General features: G+C 37.9%; 1 protein-coding gene across 1 annotated transcript in view; it reads left to right on the plus strand.

The window, feature by feature from the left end:
- Positions 1 to 722: 722 nt before the first annotated feature.
- Positions 723 to 19875, plus strand: part of BUB1B (BUB1 mitotic checkpoint serine/threonine kinase B) — a 57105-nt gene continuing 37952 nt past the window's right edge. Inside the window, exons 1-5 of the mRNA XM_068549224.1 lie at positions 723 to 954; positions 3279 to 3425; positions 10008 to 10067; positions 10451 to 10595; positions 14922 to 15118. Of these exons, the coding sequence (XP_068405325.1) occupies positions 920 to 954; positions 3279 to 3425; positions 10008 to 10067; positions 10451 to 10595; positions 14922 to 15118 (584 nt within the window). The 5' untranslated portion in view covers positions 723 to 919. The remainder of the gene's footprint in view (positions 955 to 3278; positions 3426 to 10007; positions 10068 to 10450; positions 10596 to 14921; positions 15119 to 19875) is intronic.

Consider the following 19875-nt stretch of genomic DNA (forward strand, 5'->3'; position numbering starts at 1 on the left):
CTTTCAGGACTCCAGTGTAGCTGGGCTTGTTCAGCTTCCCAGCCACATCTGAGGCTACCATAGTTTCTTCCTTAGGAAATCAGAACAGTGGAGGCTGGTCTGCTGAAGGGGAAAAGAGGTAAAACCTAGGGAGCTGTGGAATAGCTGCATTTTCTGTCTGGGACTGTGCAGCAGAGAAAGCAACGCAATATCACCGCATTATAGACGAGGAAAATCGAAGGTCAGAGAGATTATGCGGCTTGTCTAAGGTTGCGCATTTGGTACGATTCTTACAGAACTAGAATCCGGCTTTTCACAGTTCAAGCGTGGGGCAGGAAACAGCTGGGTCAGAGCCGCCTAAGATCTCAGGACATGTGTGAGACTTGGGGCAGAGGGGTGGTCATAGCCAGGCCAGCCACCCCAGAAAAGAGTCAGGCCAAGCGCAAGCACTCAAAGATATCTCACTATGCTCATGACATCAGAGAATCCTGGTGCTCAAAACGTCCCTCGCTAGGCTCAAAAATTAGCTCTAGAGCCTGGACGCAGAGAGCACCTGGAGAGCATTTACACCGCCTAAATCTGCAGCACCTGGACAGCCACAGTCCTCCGGAAACTACCACTCCCACTATGCCCCGCGACAGCGAGGAATAAACCTGGGATAAACTACAAGTCCCAGAATTCCTTGGGTGGGAGGCGCGAGCGCGGAGGAGCGGAGGGGCGTAGCACGTTGTCGGCGCGGGACCGTTAAATTTGAAACTTGGCGGCTGGGCGTGAGGGCTTGAGGTGCCTGGTTCGCGAGGGAGTCAGGTGCGTGGTCTTTTCGGGAGAGCCCTCCGGTCGCTTCAGTACCTCGAAGGGCAGGTTCCAGAAGGAGGCCCAGGCGGTCTGCGGCCTGAAGAAAGGCCCGCGGCAGGACGAGGTCCTGAGCCGGGAATGCAGGATGGCGGCGATGCAGAAGGAAAGGGGTGCTCCGAGGTAGGTACCGGAGAAGGGCGGCCGGGAGCTGGGCCTGCGAGCCCCGAGGGTGCCTGGCAGGTGACAGAGGCTTCGCTCAGAGTAGCCCAGGAGAGGACCGGCACGGTCAGGAGAAGAGCAGGCCCGGCCGGATCCTCCTCCCTGCTGGCGTCGGACGCAAGTGGTGGAGGTGAAGGCGCAGAGCCGGGTTAGCACCGACCTCGGGGTGAGGGCGCGTGAGAATCATGCCGCATCCAGCTTCAAAGCCAAGGAGGCTGTGGGACGCCAGGGGTCCAAAGAGCTTGGAATTTGTCGTGTGGTCTGTGTTGGTGTCTCAGCCCAGACGTTTGCTAGCTCTTTGACCTTGGACACGTCTTAATATGGAAAACGCTGCTATTAACGCTACCATGCCGGGTTCTGGGAGAATTCAGAGTATCTGTAAAGTAACTGCCTCCAAATAAGTGCTCAGCACACGGTAGGTGCTAGCATTAAGCTAGTAGCATAGTTAGAAATCTAAAAAGCCCTTGTCTGCATGCTGGCTGCTCTTCCTTATTTATACATATATAAGCTCTTACTCCTACCTTCCTGAAGCTTAAGTTCTGGGGTGGGATGAGGGTAGGGGCAACGGACAATAAACAAGATAAATAAACTAAAAGTTAGATGGTGGTCGGTACTAAAAAAAATAAATAAATAAAACAGTTGGGGGGTGCAATTTTCGATAGTTTTGAACAGAGAGCCTCACTGAGAAGGTGTCATTTGGGTCAAGACTTGAAGGAAACTCAAGAGCTAGTCCTGCATAGATCTGGGGCGGGGGGGCGGGGAAGTACAAAGGCTGGAGGGTGAGAGTTGCGGGAGGGAGGCGCACTGGGCCAGTAGCTGGAGCAGAATGAACCAGAGAGTAAAAGGAAGTGAAGTAAAAAAGGTGATGATGCAGGCATTGTAAGGACTTGGCTTTTACTCTGTAGTTGAAAGTTATTGGAAGGCTTTGAGCAGAGGAGAGACATGATCTGACATGTGTTTAAATGGGATCACTTTGGCTGCAGTGTTGAAAAGACTAAAGGCAGAAAAGGCTGGAAGCAGGGAGACCAGTTTAGAGGTTATTGAAATATTCCAGGCAAGAGAAGATGGTGGCTTGAGCCAGGCTGGAAACAATGGAGATGGTGAGAAGAGATTAATTTCTGGATATGTTTTGAAGGTAGAACCAACAGGACTTGCTGAGTGACTGGCGGGGTGGGGGGTGGGTGAGTGGAGTGGCAAGGTTAGCATTAAGAATTTTGACTTGAGCAACTGGAAAAATGAAATTGCCATTTATTTGAGATGAGGGAAGGACCAGGTCTTTGAGGAGGCAAGAGGAGGAGGAGGAGGGATGGAGGAAGCAATCCCAGCTCAGTTTTGGATACTATTTAATAGAGATAGTTTAATTGCTATTTTAAGAGCAGGAGAAGAAATTTAGATGAACTCATTATTGAGTTGAACTTATTCAGTGCTTACTAGTGTTAGATCCTATATTAGAGCATGAGAAAATAAAAATAAATGACATGGCCCTTACATTTACAGGATTCACACAAAATAGTTAAAAAGATATGAGTAGTTACAACCTAAATTACTATTAATCACTTACAGTTTACTTTCTTGAAGGAAGTTTTCAGCTCTCATCTAGACTGAGGTCTCACATAACTTTCACTTTGTTTTGAAGAATAGTGCCTATCTGTTTTAAACCCAGAAATAGTGTCTCTCAGCCAGAAGTAAGCTTCTCTTCGACCATTGCAGAGCTCTGAAGTTCAGAGTACATACCCTTTTGTGGTGATTACCTCCAGAAAACTTTTGGGGATTCCCCCCATAGAATTGATAGAATTGGGGGAGCCATTTGTGACCAGTAAACTGTACTTTTGTCTGCTTCTGCTCTTGGCTACCCGTATACATAAACTTCAGTTTTAAGTCATCAGTTGAAACATGGGGTGTTAGTCTGATAAACACGTTGCTAATTTTAAATTAAACTAGCTGATGCATTCAGTGGTAGGCATCGAACTGCTTTTTGTCTACTTTGCCAAATTTATAATACTTTTTTCCCTTTTTTTCTTCCTGCCATAAACTTCCTTCTTATAATATTGTTCACAATACCCTAGCCATATTCTCTCTTCCATTAGGCAATACTACAGCCGTAAACTTGGAAACCAGGTCACAGAAAGGCTCAGAAGCTTAGGAGTATAATAACACTACTAATGTGCCAACCCACTATATTCGACCCAAAGATGACGATCACTTTTCTGAAAACATTTACAATAATCTAGTGTTATAATAACTCAGTGTTGGTATGAGATTTACTTTTGTTTCCCTCTTCGCAGTGAAGTCATGTCCTTGGAGGGAGATGAATGGGAGCTGAGTAAAGAAAATGTCCAACCTTTAAGGCAGGGGCGGATCATGTCCACACTTCAGGGAGCACTGGCACAGCAAGAATCTGCCTGTAACACTACTCTTCAGCAACAGAAACGGTATGTAGAATGGTTGGGGCTCAACCTGTCATCATTCATCCCCAGTTTGCTAGGTAATGTGGGTGTAGACCCGTGCAGTATGGCATGAGGAGTACTAAACTACTCTTCAAAAGCTGGTAGGATGAGCATCTGTTCTCCTCCTGCTTTCTCATCACACAACAGCTGTCTAAAGATCTCCTCAAGTGCACTTAAGAACAAGAGCTATAGGATTTCATTTCATTGTGGAGCAGCCAAACTCTTGTATCAATAGAAATATTTCTCATACAGGGGGAACTGATAAGTAAAGCAAGTATCATTTTACAATATTTCACAAAAGTATTATGTCATTCTGGATCCCTAAACAGAATGAACTCTTTGAGAGTAATCAGTTAATGAAATTGCTTCTTTGGATTCTGAGTACTGAGGGAGAGTGAATCTGCTATCTTTTATGTGTACTCAATTATTAACTTTGTAGGAAAGTATTTTCGAGAATGTGCCAAAATGAAATAGTGGTCTCCAAAGAAAATGTAAACCTCAGAGAAACCGAATTTAACAAACTCAGGATAATGAAAAGCTGAAAAATACCACTACATTATTCAAATGGACCTATGGAATTTGCTTTCCTCTGACAAATGTTTTGATAAATATACTTTTTTCAAAAAACTAAAGTATCAGTTTCTACCTTCAATCTTGTGACAAAATTCTGATATTATAGGCAAATTATCATAATTTTTTAATACATACTTTATTTATTTTATTAATTTTTTGGACGCGGCATGTGGGATGTTAGTTCCCCGACCAGGGATCCACCCCACACCCCCTGCAGTGTAAGCGCGGAGTCTTAATTAACCACGGGATGGCCAGGGAAGTCCCCAAATTATCATAACTTTGATAGAATGTGATGAATATCCTTGTTCATCTCTTTGGATCTTTAAAAGCATTGAATTTTATGGTTTTGTTTCGCAGATGGTGTTCTATTCTTAAATCTTCTTGGTTCTGTGACGTACTAGTTTTTCCACTTCACTAACTACTCTTCCTTTTTTCTTGTTGGCTTCCTACTGCATTTTACCTAAGTCTCTGTTCTTTGTCCTCCGTTCTCACTCCATATTCAAATTTTCCAGGATTGTTTAACTACCGTTTACATCTCTTACTTGCCTTCTGTCGATAAATGTCTTTTTATCTACCTGTAACATATAATTAGATAAATGTTTCACTAATGTATTAAATACTGAATCTCTTCTCTTATAAATGACCTACCTTTTTCTACTCCATTTTGATTGATGGTACCAAAACTCATCTGAATGATCTTACCTCACTGCCCTCTCACTCTAATTTTATTTAGTCAATTACTAAGGATTTGTGATTTTTATTTTTAAAGAATAATTTACATGCAGTGAAATGCTCAGATTTTTAGTTAGTTTTAAGACATTTCAAGACACAGAACATTTTTATTACCTCAGAAAGTTCTCTCATGCCCCTTCCCAATCAATCTTCCTCTCCCTCATGAAGCAACCAGTGATTAGATTTCTATCACCATAGGTTACTTTTGTTTATTCTAGAATTTTATATAAATGGAATCCTACAGTTCTTTCAGTATGTTTTTTAGCCTTTTTCATGTTGCATGTATCAGTAGATTTTTCCTTTTTATTACTGAGTAGTATTCCATTTGTTTATCCATTCATCAGTTGATGGACAAGTAGATTCTTTCCAATTATGTGCTTTATGAATAAAGCTGCTATGGACATTCTTGCATAAGGCTTTCTGTGGACATAGATTTTCATTTCTCTCGGAATAGAATTGCTAGGTCATAGAATAAATGTATGTTTAATTTTTTAAGAAACTGCTGGTTTTCCAAGGAGGTTGTAACATTTTACACTCCTATCAGCCATGTATGAGAATCTATTTGCTCCAAATCCACTCCCATATTTGATGTGGTCATTTTTTTTCATTTTAACCATTCTGGTGGGTGTATAATAGTATCTCATTATGGTTTTGCTTCCCATCTCCCAGGTGACTAATGATGGTGAGCACTTTTTTGCTTGCTTGTTGGCCTTTTATATATCTTCTTTTGTGGTACATTTGTTTAGATATCTGGCCTAGTTTTAAAATTGGATTGCAGGAGTTCTTTATATGGTCTGTATACAAATCCCTTATCAAATATACGTGTTACAAATATTTTCTCCCAGTCCATGGCTATCTATTTTCTTGGTGGTATTTTTTGACAAGCAAAAGTTTTTTGTTTTTGTTTTATTTTTGAATTTTATTTATTTTTTTATACAGCAGGTTCTTATTAGTTATCCATTTTATACATATTAGTATATATATGTCCATCCCAATCTCATCCCACCACCACCACCCCCACCACCACTTTCCCCCCTTGGTGTCCATACGTTTGTTCTCTATACCTGTGTCTCTATTTCTGCCTTGCAAACCGGTTCATCTGTACCATTTTTCTAGGTTCCACATATATGTGTTAATATACGATATTTGTTTTTCTCTTTCTGACTTACTTCACTCTGTATGACAGTGTCTAAATCCATCCACACCTCTACAAATGACCCAATTTTGTTCCTTTTTATGGCTGAGTAATATTCCATTGTATATATGTACCACATCTTCTTTATCCATTCGTCTGTCTATGGGCATTTAGGTTGCTTCCATGACCTGACTGTTGTAAATAGTGCTGCAATGAACATTGGGGTGCATGTGTCTTTTTGAATTATGGTTTTCTCTGTGTATATGCCCAGTAGTGGGATTGCTGGGTCGTATGGTAGTTCTATTTTTAGTTTTTTAAGGAACCTCCATACTGTTCTCCTTAGTGGCTGTATCAGTTTACATTCCCACCAACAGTGCAGGAGGGTTCCCTTTTCTCCACACCCTCTCCAGCATTTGTTGTTTGTAGATTTTCTGATGATGCCCATTCTAACTGGTGTGAGGTGATACCTCATTGTAGTTTTGGTTTGCATTTCTCTAATAATTAGTGATGTTGAGCAGCTTTTCATGTGCTTCTTGGCCATCTGTATATCTTCTTTGGAGAAATGTCTATTTAGGTCTTCTGCCCATTTTTTGATTGGGTTGTTTGTTTTTTTAAATTTTTATTTATTTATTTATTTATTTATGGCTGTGTTGGGTCTTCGTTTCTGTGCGAGGGCTTTCTCCAGTTGCAGCAAGCAGGGGCCACTCTTCATCGCGGTGCGCGGGCCTCTCACTATCGTGGCCTCTCTTGTTGGGGAGCACAGGCTCCAGACACGCAGGCTCAGTAATTGTGGCTCACGGGCCTAGTTGCTCCACGGCATGTGGGATCTTCCCAGACCAGGGCTCGAACCTGTGTCCCCTGCATTGGCAGGCAGATTCTCAACCACTGCGCCACCAGGGAAGCCCCGGGTTGTTTGTTTTTTTAATATTGAGCTGCATGAGCTGTTTATATATTTTGGAGACTAATCCTTTGTCCGTTGATTCGTTTGCAAATATTTTCTCCCATTCTGAGGGTTGTCTTTTCGTCTTGTTTGTAGTTTCCTTTGCTTTGCAAAAGCTTTTAAGTTTCCTTAGGTCCCATTTGTTTATTTTTGTTTTTATTTCCATTACTCTAGGAGGTGGATCAAAAAAGATCTTGCTGTGATTTATGTCAAAGAGTGCTCTTCCTATGTTTTCCTCTAAGAGTTTGATAGTGTCCAGTCTTACATTTAGGTCTCTAATCCATTTTGAGTTTATTTTTGTGTATGGTGTTAGGGAGTGTTCTATTTTCATTCTTTTACATGTAGCTGTCCAGTTTTCCCAGCACCACTTATTGAAGAGACTGTCTTTTCTCCATTGTATATCCTTGCCTCCTTTGTCATAGATTAGTTGACCGTAGGTGCGTGAGTTTATCTCTGGGCTTTCTATCCTGTTCCATTGATCTATATTTCTGTTTTTGTGTCAGTACCATATGACAAGCAGAAGTTTTTAATTTTTTTTTTTTTTTTGGCTGCATTTGGTCTTTGTTGCTGTGCACGGACTTTCTCTAGTTGCGGAGAGCGGGGACTGCTCTGCGTTGTGGTGTGCGGGCTTCTCATTGCAGTGGCCTCTCTTGTTGCAGAGCACGGGCTCTAGGCGCGCGGGCTCAGTAGTTGTGGCTCGCGAGCTCTAGAGCACAGGCTCAGTAGTTGTGGTGCAGGGGCTTTGTTGCTCCGCAGCAGGTGGGATCTTCCCAGAGCAGGGCTTGAACCCGTGTCCCCTGCATTGGCAGGTGGATTCTTAACCACTGTGCCGCCAGGGAAGTCCAGAAGTTTTTAGTTTTGATGAAGTTTAATTAATTAGTGTCTTTCTTTTAGTGCTTTTTTTTATCTTCTCTAGGAAATCTTTTCCTGCCCCAAAGGTGCAAAGATATTCTCCTGTGATTTCTTCTAACTTTATTGTTTTAGCTTTTATGTTTAAATTTATCCTTGAGTATGGTGTGAGGTTGGAGTAAAAGGTCTTCCACATCCACCCCCACCCCCACGTGAATATCTAGTTGTTCTGCCTCCATTTGTTGAAGAGATTTTTTTTTTCTTTCCCCATTGACTTGCTTTGGGACTCTTGTCAAAAATCATTTGATTGTATATGTGTGGATCATTTCTGAGCTCTCTATTCTGTTCCATTGATCTAATTGTCTTTCTTTGCACCAATTATATATTGTCTTGATTAGCTTTATATAGTAAAGACTGGAAGTCAGGTAGCATGAATTCTCCAACTCTTGTTCTTTTTCAAAATTGTTTTGGCTATTCTTGGTCCTTTGCCTTTCCAAATTTTAAAATCATCTTGTCAGTTTCTAGAAAAGAGACTGCTGGGATTTGGGTTAGATTGCATTGAATCCGTAGATAAATTTGGAGGATTGCTGATTTTTATCAGTAGTGTACATAATTGTGTCCCCTTAGTTACATAATTGTGTCCCCTTTTCTAATTTTTCCTTTTCTTATAGTGTTGTTACCACCCAGGGTTCTTGGACTCTTTAATCAATAGAAATTGATAAGGGGCCAGACCAGAAATTCAGGCAAGGCTTTATTGGGACTCGTGCTGCAGGGAGCAAAAACAAATAACAGGTTCCCCTGAGCTGGGGTGAGCTGGTTTCTTAAATGGGGTGAGGGTAGGACCGGGTCCAAGGGTTGGGCCAGAGGGGTGACTTGGGTGATCTGCCCACCCCCTTGGTGGTGCTGTGTGCAGGGATCATTAGCAGTACTCTGCTTTTGTTCCTGAAACCTCAGAAGTGGTGGGTTTTTGGTCTTTTTGGATCTTGTTGTTCATAATTTGCCCCAACTGCAAATGTACACAGTTATTTTTAGTCCCTTATAGTTTCTTTGTATTCTGTTGCACAAGGAGACTTTTGTCCAGGTGCCAGCACTGCAGCAAAGGGTCCCAGGTCCCAGCCTGTCTCAGTGTTACCTGATTAGTCTTTTTGAAATCTTTGCTTACCATATTCAAGATACTCTCCAATTGAAGAACCACTACTGGCTTTAACAGGTAGAATCCAAACTCTTTAAATTTACATTTAAAGCATTCCCTTCTTACCTCTCCAGATATCTCCATTTATTCCCAATACTGACTTTATTTTATAGCTTAATTCCCTCTGGGTTCACTCTCCCATTTTGACAACTTTATTCAATACTGATTTCCCTCTCTCTTGGAAAATTCCCTTTTTCTTTCAAATCTTATGGTTCCTTCAGAGTCCCACCTTCTAAGATTGCTTCTATGATACCTCCTTTTGACTTCATAAAATCTTTACTATCCATTCTTGGCAATTGTAATATACTGCTCTGTATTATTAATTTTTCATTTATGTATTATCTTTCTTATTAGGGCATAAATTCCTTTGTGTCAGGGACTATTCTTTACGTCAAACATAACCCCTTATACAGTTTTTATTGATTAAGCATTTATCTAAATTGTGGTTTACTACCCAATATTTCCCCTCTATTCTAACTGGTCAGTCTTAACTTAGTCTTAGCCCTCTGCTTTCCCAGCTCTTTACAAAGTCATATTTCACACTTTCTCTGAAGCATTCCTCCAATTTATATATGGTCTAATTCTTCTCTGACTAATGTTACCCGTGGAATTTTTCTTTAACTTTAAGATTCTGATTTCTATATATATCTGTATGTGTGTGTGTTTAGTTTTTCTTCAGTACTGTCAGATACATATAAAATAATAGCTGTCATTTATTGAGTACTTACTATGTCTAAACACTACACTTAAGACTAGTCAACAAGATAGATAGTATTATTATCCTCATTTTATAGATGAGGAAACTGAAAACAGTTTAAATAGCTTTTCTAATGTTACTCAGCTAGTGATTACTGGAGCTGCATTGGAACCTAGGGAGTCTTGTTCCAGAGATTTAAACTGCTGTGTAATACTTCTTTTCTATATGTTGTCTTGGAATTTCTGTATATTTTATCTCTCCTGTTATATTATCAGGCAGAATCCTGATTGTTTCTATTCTTTTTCTTTCTGTTTAATAAACCCTCAAACTCCAGTGCAGTTATCTAGGTTGATATTAAACACTTAATAGTGAATAAAAATGAAGGTGATACTTGTTCATTTGGCTCTTATCACTATTGCTTATGCTCACATTTTCTGTTTAAATTTCAGGGCATTTGAATCTGAAATTCGATTTTATGCTGGAAATGACCCTCTGGATGTTTGGGATAGGTGAGTCTTTTTATTTAACAGGGGCATAGAAACTTAACAGGTGAGTCCTTATGGCCATGCATCTCATACTGGGGTGTGTGGAGCAGTGTGTTAGAGTAGAGAGTAGTGTTTTGCAGACACAGGTAAGCAGAATAATCATAGTATATCTTTCTGAGGTGTGACTGAGCTATACCTGTCTATCACCATCCCCATTATTTCCCACAGGTACATGTTAGCAATATTTGGAAAAGTTTGAGGTATACAGGTTTAGGGCATGTCATTGAGGACCTCTAAATAAACATTTTCAGTATATTAGATATTTCTGCTTTAAAAAGTCCAGAATGGGTCTTGGAGCAAGATAATGTTAAACTTGAAAAATATTCTTTTCCTGTCTTCTCATTCAGGTATATTAACTGGACAGAGCAGAACTATCCTCAGGGCGGGAAGGAGAGTAATATGTCAACATTATTAGAAAGAGCTGTAGAAGCACTACAAGGAGAAAAACGATATTATAATGATCCTCGATTTCTCAGTCTCTGGCTTAAGCTGGTAAGTCTTTCTCAAGTGCCATCTGAGTTTAAAATATTAAACCAAGAGGTTTTCTCTAGAGGTATCTTGTACACCAAAAAACTGAGCCGTTCAGTAGATACTAAACATTTAATAAATATTCAATATTTGTTGAATTGTTTCTACTTTAGAGGTGGATTTTACTATAAGATTTTTTTATCCCTTTAAAAGTGATCATAAGGCCTGTCTATTTCTCTGTAGGAGTGGGTTATTTATTGATTTTAAACATCATTGGGCCATGCAACTGTGCTGGGGGAGGATGTGTAGGAGCCAACACATGGCAGTAGTACGATTGTTTGGGGAAAAGCTTTTGTAGGTGATTCTGGTATCCCTTTCTCCCATTTTTTGAATCTTCACCATAAAAAAAAAGTGATGTTTATTTTTCATCTGTCTTTGGGTTTCTTTCACCTAGTATGTTGCTACAATTAAAAATATTGACCTGACCACTTTGTACTATCTTACTTGACATGTAGTTCTTTTAGGAACACTCTTGAGGATTCTTTTATGAAAATGTCTTTGTAAAAATTATGGCCAGGGTTTCTTAGACATTAATTTCATTGCTTTTATCCTAAAAGAGATTAGAAATAAAGCAAGTGATAAATATTTAGAATAGAATTTTAGATGATAGAATTAGATATTGGATAAAAAAATTTTAAATAAAATATATTAAAAAATTAAAAATACATTTTTAAAAATTAAAAATTTATTAAAAATAAGTAATTAGATAATTCTAAATAACAGAATATTTACAACCATTGTAATATGATAAAATACTGACATTGGAAATTAATAAGATTTCTGGCTAAAATATATCTCTTGGGGAGGACTTAACTTAAACTTCAAATAGTTACTAATACAGGAAGTTAGGTGAATCCTGAAGACATAATTATCTGATTTCTGCAGGACATTTGACATATCTTGGCATCCTTATACAAGTTGGTGAAGTTACCTTAGGGATAGTAGTTAGGGGAATTTATAACAAAGGATGGTGCACAAAGAATGCTAAACAGATTTGTTAATATGGAGACTGTGGTTCCTGGTGGTATACTAATGGATTTTGTTCTTCATTCTATTCTATATAATTTTCTTATGTGTGATTTATTAGAAGGTTGAACTAAATAAACCTCTAAAGTGACTTTTAATCCCAGGTTTCTGTGACTATATTTAGTTGGAGCTATTAAAAGTGACCATTGGAATAATTTCTCTGTTCACTTGTATTAACCTGGTGCTTGTACTGGAAAGCAGTGATTATCATAGAGTAAAAAACATAGTCTAAACCAGTACTCCTGAAAGAATGGTCTGTAGACTGTTCAAGATAAGTACAAAAATTGAGAGTAAGCGTTTAGAAATTTTGTTAACAGTTTAACATTGGCACAACATCTAGGCACATCCTCATTTTTCTGGTAACTTCTCTTTTTATTGTTTTTTTTTTTTAAAGAAATTCACGTTCTTTTATTTATTTATTTATTTATTTATTTATTTATGACTGTGTTGAGTCTTCGTTTCTGTGCGAGGGCTTTCTCTAGTTGCGGCAAGTGGGGACCACTCTTCATCGCGGTGCGCAGGCCTCTCACCATCGCGGCCTCTCTTGTTGCGGAGCACAGGCTCCAGACGCGCAGGCTCAGTAATTGTGGCTCACGGGCCCAGTTGCTCCGTGGCATGTGGGATCTTCCCAGACCAGGGCTCGAACCCGTGTCGCCTGCATTGGCAGGCAGACTCTCAACCACTGCGCCACCAGGGAAGCCCTATTGTATTTTTAAAAAATATCAGTCAATACCTTGATTTCAGTGGGGTGAAACCTTGAACAGGGAACCCAACTGATCTGACTCAAAAAACTGTAAGACAGTAAACTTGAACTGTTTTATGCTACTAAATTTGTGGTAATTTATGATACACCAATAGATGAATGCAATGGGAAAAAAAAAAATTAGCGATGGAATGGAAACTTTTAAACACACACACACACACACACACCCACCCACCCACCCACTCACCCACTCACCCACTCACCCAAAACTGTCTCCTTCACCACAGGTAATCTGAGAAGGACTGGTCTAGATAACCGTCAAATTCAAATTATCAGCCCTAGAGTGATCAGCAGCAATTTAAACTTTGCACCTGGAAAATAAGGTCCATATGAAACTATTTTGCTGTCTTTCTTAGTCAAGAGGAGTAAAGTTGGGTTTCTCACGCTACTCTTTTGCTTTGCAGAAAGATTTCTGCAGTCAGAGGGTTTTTAAATTTTTTTTTATTTTTAATTTATTTAATTTAATTTATTTTTATTTTTGGCTGTGTTGGGTCTTCATTGCTGCACGCTGGCTTTCTTTAGTTGCTGCCAGCGGGGGCTACTCTTTGTTGCAGCTCTCTGGCTTCTCATTGTGGTGGCTTCTCTTGCTGTGGAGCACGGGCTCTAGGCGCTTGGGCTTCAGTAGTTGTGGCACACAGGCTCAGTAGTTGTGGCGGACGGGCTTAGTTGCTCCGTGGCATGTGGGATCTTCCCGGACCAGGGCTCGAACCCGTGTCTCCTTCACTGGCCACCAGGGAAGCCCCAGAGTTATTTTTATAAAGGATAACTACAATCTAGCTAAGGAAAAATTTGTTCTTAGAAAATATCCAGTATTTTTAGTTAAGAGTGTAAAATTGTTTTAATTTGGCTTTTTTAGGTTACCAAAAAGATATGTTTAACTTTTGAATCTGTTAATCTCACCATCTTATCCTTTTATTGATATTTATGTTATTTCTTAAGTGATCTCATTCAGCAGTCTGGAATAACCTGATCTGTATTGGCTATCCCATGCTGTACCACAGCTATTCAGAAAGCCGTTAACAAAGTGCAGTCAATTTTAAGCTTTATTTATGTAGTAATAGATATCGAGGACTGGATCTTATACTGATAACACATTGAGAATTATAACTTTGCTTGAAACACCATCACATATGGGAAAACATCTCTAATTTGGATAAGCAGAAAAACTGCATTTACTAAATTACTGCAAAATTAAACTACAAAATACTAATTGTTTTTGTCAAAGATATAAATGGAGCATTTCATTTTTTCAGCCTTTTTCTACCAGACCCTGGGTAGGGACCTGAATATAGTAGATAGCAATGTTTTCTGCCTTCGTGGAGTTTACTTTTTTGGGGAAGACAGATGGTAAATGAACAGGAGAAAATGTTGTCCTCTGCAGTAGTAAAAGAACTCCTAACTAGAACACTGAAATGCTACTTTCTATATGAAAGGAGAAACTTTTAAAAATAAGTATTATCTGTGAAATTATATTTGGGAATAACTGCTAACATTTTAAGTTTGTACAACCATCTTAGAAAGCAATTTACTTTTTAACATAGTTCTACTTATAGGGATTTATCTTAAGGGAATAATGTAAATTGTGAAAGGCAGTATGCTTAAAGATATTTATTATACAGTTTATTTACATTAGGCAAAATTAGAAGTGGTTTATCCAAAAACTAGGGGAATAATTAAATGATGGAAGATCTACTAGATGGAACATTTTTCACCCATTTAAAAATAGTAATGAAGAGTAAGTAGCCACATGGAAAAATGAATGATGCACTGTCAAATGGAATAAAAACATTTAATTATGATTAAAGCTGTAAAATGACAAAAATCCTTTTATCCTGGGTAAAATGATATATGTTCCTTTTTTTCCCTAAGGGAAAAACAAAGACTGAAGAAAATACATAAAACTGTTAGTGGTGTGGGATTTTTAGTGATCCCTCTCTCCTCCCCTTCTTGCTACTAGAATTATCTACATTGTATCTGGTCTTATAAGGTCCCTTCTAAAATATAGATTTGACCAGGTCATTTCTTTGCTTATAGCTCTCCTACCCCAACACATATAACGTTCACTATCAAGTATATTTAAAATTGATTAGCTTGACTTTCAAGACTGTTCAGACCTTTTTTTCCCGAAGTCCTGTCTTGCCTACACCCCTACAAATTTCTAGTCTTCAGTGTCTTTGCTTATACTATTTTCTCTGCCTAGAATGCCCTTCGTTTTCCATTCTTTACCTTATGTAAGTCTATTCTTCCTTAAGCGCCACACTCAAATGTCATACCTTCTTAAAGTCTTTCCTCCCTATCTCTTTTTCTTACAAATTAATCTCTTACCTTCGTCTATGTTTTAGGTCCTCCCAATATATTCCTTATAACATTGTATTATAATAGATATATTTTTTTCAGTGCAGAAATTACATATAGTATCTCCAATGATTGTTTGGTACATAATAGACACTCAGTAAGTGAAGAGAAATTGGTTAACTGCTAACGCTTTTCATTTGTTACAGGGGCATTTATGCAATGAACCTTTGGATATGTACAGTTATTTACATAACCAAGGAATTGGCATTTCACTTGCTCAGTTCTATATCTCATGGGCTGAAGAATATGAAGCTAGAGAAAACTTTAAGAAAGCGGATGTGATATTTCAGGAAGGGATTCAACAGAAGGCTGAGCCACTGGAAAAACTGCAGTCCCAGCACCGGTAAACTGCTTCTCTGGAGCTTGTCTTAACTCGTTAAAACTAATAACAGTCGTTTTGCATCTGAATAAAGTGCTCTCTATAGATTGGCAAGTTAACTTCATTACTATTCAGTTTTTTAAAAGACATATTTAAATATTGTCCATTTAACATTCTGTAAAATGTACTCTTTGGTGTACAGTTCTATACATTTTCACAAGTGAGTAGAGACATGTAACCATTACCATAATCAAGATATAGAATAATTTCATCACTCCATAGAATTCCCTCATGTTATCCCTTTGTTGTCAACACCTACTCACGATCCCAACCTCTAGCAACCACTGATGTATTCTCCAGCCCTATAGTTTTGCCTTTTCCATAATGTCATATAAATGGAATCATACAGTATACAGTCTTGATTCTGGCTGCTTTCATTTAGCATAATGCATTTGGGTTGTAAGAGTTCTTTATATATTCTGAATACAAGTCTTTTGTCAGATGAGTGATTTGTAAATCTTTTCTCCCAACTTAAGTCTGGGAGTGTTTTTATAGAACAAAAGTTTTTAACTTTGAAAAAGTTTAACTTACAATTATTTCTTATATGGATCGTGCTTTTGGTATATCTGAGAATTCCATCTAGCTGAAGGTCACAGAGGTCACTCCTATGTTTTTATCCTGAAGTTTTATAGTTTACTTTTTACATTTAAATCTGTGATCCATTTTGAGTTAATTTTTGTAGAAGGTATCAAGGCTGTTTTTTTTTTTATTTTGCATATGAGCCTCCATTTATTCCTGTGCCACTTGTTGAAAAGACTTTCTCCATTGAATTACCTTTGCATCTTTGTCAAAAAGCAAGTGATCATATTTGTATAGGTTTATCTCTGTTACTCTTTTGTTCTATTGATCTCTGTGTCTATCATTGGTATATATCACACTGTCTAGATTGCTGGAGTTTTATAGTAAGTCTGGAAATCAGGTAATATGAGTCTTCTAGCTGTTCTTTTTAAGTCTTCTAGTTCCTTTGACTTTGTGTATAAATTCTAGAATCAGCTTCCTGGGATTTTGATGAATATTGTGCATGAACAAGGTATATTTCTCCATTTACTTAGATCTTTGATTTCTCTTAGTGGGCTTTGGTAGTTTTTGTCTTTCAAGGAATTGGTCCATTTCATCTAAGTGATGAGTTTATGGACATAGAATTGTTCCTAGTATTCCTTTATTATCCTTTTAATGTCTGTATGTTATGTAGTAACCCCCCTTCTTTCGTTTTTCATATTGGTAATCCTGATATTGGTCTTCTCTTTTTCCTCTGTCAGTCTGGGTAGAAGTTTATTGATTTCTCTTGATCTTTTTAGGGAATCAGCTTTTGGTTCCATTGATTTTTCTCTTAATTGATATTCTGCTCTTAATTTTATTAATTTCTGCTCTTCATTATTTCCTTCTCTGTGCTTGCTTTGGGTTTAACTTGCCCTTCTTTTTCTAATTTAGGTGACACTTAGAGTACTGATTTCTAGAACTTTCTTTTCTAATATAAAAAATTTCTGTCTAAGCACTGCTTTAGCCATATCCCACAAATTTTGATATAATATTATGTTTTCATTTTCATTAAGTTCAAAATATTTTTAAATTTTCTTTATGTCTTCCTTTTGATCCATGGGTTATATAGAAGTGTATTGTTTAATTAGGACGTGTTTGGAGATTTTTCAGATATCTCCCTGTTACTGATTTCTAGTTTAATTCCATTATGATCGGAGAACATACTTTGTATGATTTCAATTCTTTTGAATTTATTAAGGTTCATTTTATGGCCCAGAATATGGTCTATCATGGTGAATGTTTTGTGTATACCTGAAAAATATGTCTTTTCTGCTGTTTTGGAGTAAAATGTTCTGTAAATGTCATTTAGGTCAAGTTGATTGGTAATCTGTTCTGGTCTTCTGTATCCTTGCTGATTTTCTGTCTACTTGTTCTATCAACTACTGAGAGAGGAATTTCAAAGTTTCTTTTATTGTGTTTTGTTTGTTTGGTTGTTTGTTCATTTTTCTTGCCGCATGGCTTGTGAGATCTTAGTTCCCCGACCAGGGATTGAACCTGGGCCCTCGCCAATGAGATTGCAGAATGCTAACCACTGGACTACCAGGGAATTCCCTCTTTTATTGTGAATTTATGTTTCTTCTTTGAGCTCATATCAATATTGCTACATATATTTTGAAGTTCTGTTATTAGGTGTATACACATTTAGAATTGATCCCTTTATCATTATATAATGTTCATCTTTATCCCTGATCATACTCGTTCTGAAGTCAGCTTAATCTGATATTGATATAGCCAGTCCAGCTTTCTTTAGTTTGCACGGTACATCTTTTTCCTTTCTTTACTTTATTTTTTTTTTAACAGTTTTAGAGTTGTGCAGCCATTGCCACAATCTAATTTTACAACATTTTTAACACCCCAAAATGAATTCCATACTTATTAGCAGTCACTCCCCATTCCCACTCACCCCAGTTCCAGGCAACCACTAATCTGCTTTCTCTCTCTGCATTTGCCTCTTCTGGACATTGCACGTAAATGGAATCCTACATTATGTGGTCTTTTGTGACTGGCTTCTTTCACTTAGCATGTTTTCAAGGTTCATCATAGATGAACATAGTTGTGGCATATATCAGTATTTCATTCCTGTTTATTGCTGAATAATATGTCATTCTATGGACATACCACATTTTGTTTATCCATTCATCAGTTATTGGGCATTTAGGTTTTTATTTTTTGGCAATTATGAAATAATGCTGCTATAAACATTCACATTACAGGTTTTTGTGTGGATTCCCTTTTACTTTTTTCTTTTTAACAAAGGGAGTTCTTTTTTTTATTGAAGCATAGTTGATGTACAGTATTATAAAAGTTACAGGCGTACAATATAGTGATCCACAATTTTTAAAGGTTATACTCCATTTATAGTTATTATAAAATATTGGCTGTATTCCCTGTGTTGTATAATATGTCCTTGTAGGTTATTTTATACCTAATAGTTTGTACCTTCCAATTCCCTACCCCTATGTTGCCCCTCCCCCTTCCCTCTCCCCACTGGTAACCACTAGTTTGTTCTCTATATCTGTGAGTCTGTTTCTTTTTTATTTTATTCACTAGTTTGTTGTATTTCTTAGATGCCACATATAAGTGATATCATACAGTATTTGTCTCTCTCTCTGACTTATTTCACTTTGCATAATCCCCTCCAAGTTCATCTATGTTGTTGCAAATGACAAGATTTCATTCTTTTTTTATGACTGAGTAGTATTCCACTGTATATATATATACCACATCTTGTTTATCCATTCATCTGTTGGTGGGCACTTAGGTTGCTTCCATCTTTTTTGTTTTTTTGTTTTGTTTGTTTTGTTTTGTTTTTTGTTTTTTTTAACATCTTTATTGGAGTATAATTGCTTTACAATGGTGTGTTAGTTTCTGCTTTATAACAAAGTGAATCAGTTATACATATACACATGTTCCCATATCTCTTCCCTCTTGCATCTCCCTCCCTCCTACCCTCCCTATCCCACCCCTCTAGGTGATCACAAAGCACCGAGCTGATCTCCCTGTGCTATGCAGCTGCTTCCCACTAGCTATCTATTTTACGTTTGGTAGTGTATATATGTCCATGCCACTCTCTCACGTTGTCACAGCTTACCCTTCCCCCTCCGCATATGCTCAAGTCCATTCTCTAGTAGGTCTGTGTCTTTATTCCCGTCTTACCACTAGGTTCTTCATGACCTTTTTTTTTTCCCCCTTAGATTCCATATATATGTGTTAGTGTACCTTGGCAATTGAAAATAACACTATTCTGAACACTGGGGTGCATTTATCTTTTCAAAATAGTGTTTTTGGTTTTTTTGGATTTTTACCCAGGAGTGGAATTGCTGGGTCATATTGTAGTTCTGTTTTTAGTTTTTTGAGAAACCTCCATACTCTTTTCCATAGTGGCTGCAGTAATTTACATTCCTACAACAGTGTACAAGGGTTCCCTTTTCTCCACATCCTTGCCAACATTTGTGATTTGTGTTCTTTTTGATGATAGCCATTCTGACAGGTGTGAGGTGATACCTCATTGTGGTTTTGGTTTTCATTTCCCTGATGATTAACGATGTTAAGCGTCTTTTCATGTGCCTTCTGGCCATCTGCATTTCCTCTTTGGAAAAAAGCCTTTTAAGGTCTTCTGCCCATTTTTTAATCAGATTGCTCCTTTTGCTTTTAACCTGTCAATGTCTTTATATTTAAAGTGGTTCTTACACACTAAAGAGTTGGGTGTTGTGTTTTTCTCAGTTCTCGCAGTATCTTTTATGTGGTATATTTAGAACATTTTAATGGAATTATCAATTTTGGGGGATTTAGATCTGTTATTATTTGTTTTCAGTTTGTTCTCTGTCTTTTGTTCCTCTCTTGCCCCTTTCCTGTCTTCTTTTGGATTATTTGAATTTTTTTTTTATTATTTCATTTTAATTTATTTTATTGGCTTTTTGTCTGTTACTTTTTTAGTGGTTGCTCTAGGGTATATTATGCATATATCTAACCTTTCACAGTCTACTTAGAGTTAATATTTTACCACTTCAAGTAGAATATAGAAGTTTTATAACCATATAGGTTCTTTATCTTCCCTACTTTTTTGATACACTGGTTGTATGTATTATATTTACATACATTGAAAACCCCATCAGGGACTTCCCTGGTGGCGCAGTGGTTAAGAATCTGCCTGCCAATGCAGGGGACACAGGTTCGATCCC

The sequence above is a fragment of the Eschrichtius robustus genome, chromosome 1 (assembly GCF_028021215.1).
Source record: "Eschrichtius robustus isolate mEscRob2 chromosome 1, mEscRob2.pri, whole genome shotgun sequence".
Taxonomy (NCBI): Eukaryota; Metazoa; Chordata; class Mammalia; order Artiodactyla; family Eschrichtiidae; genus Eschrichtius; species Eschrichtius robustus.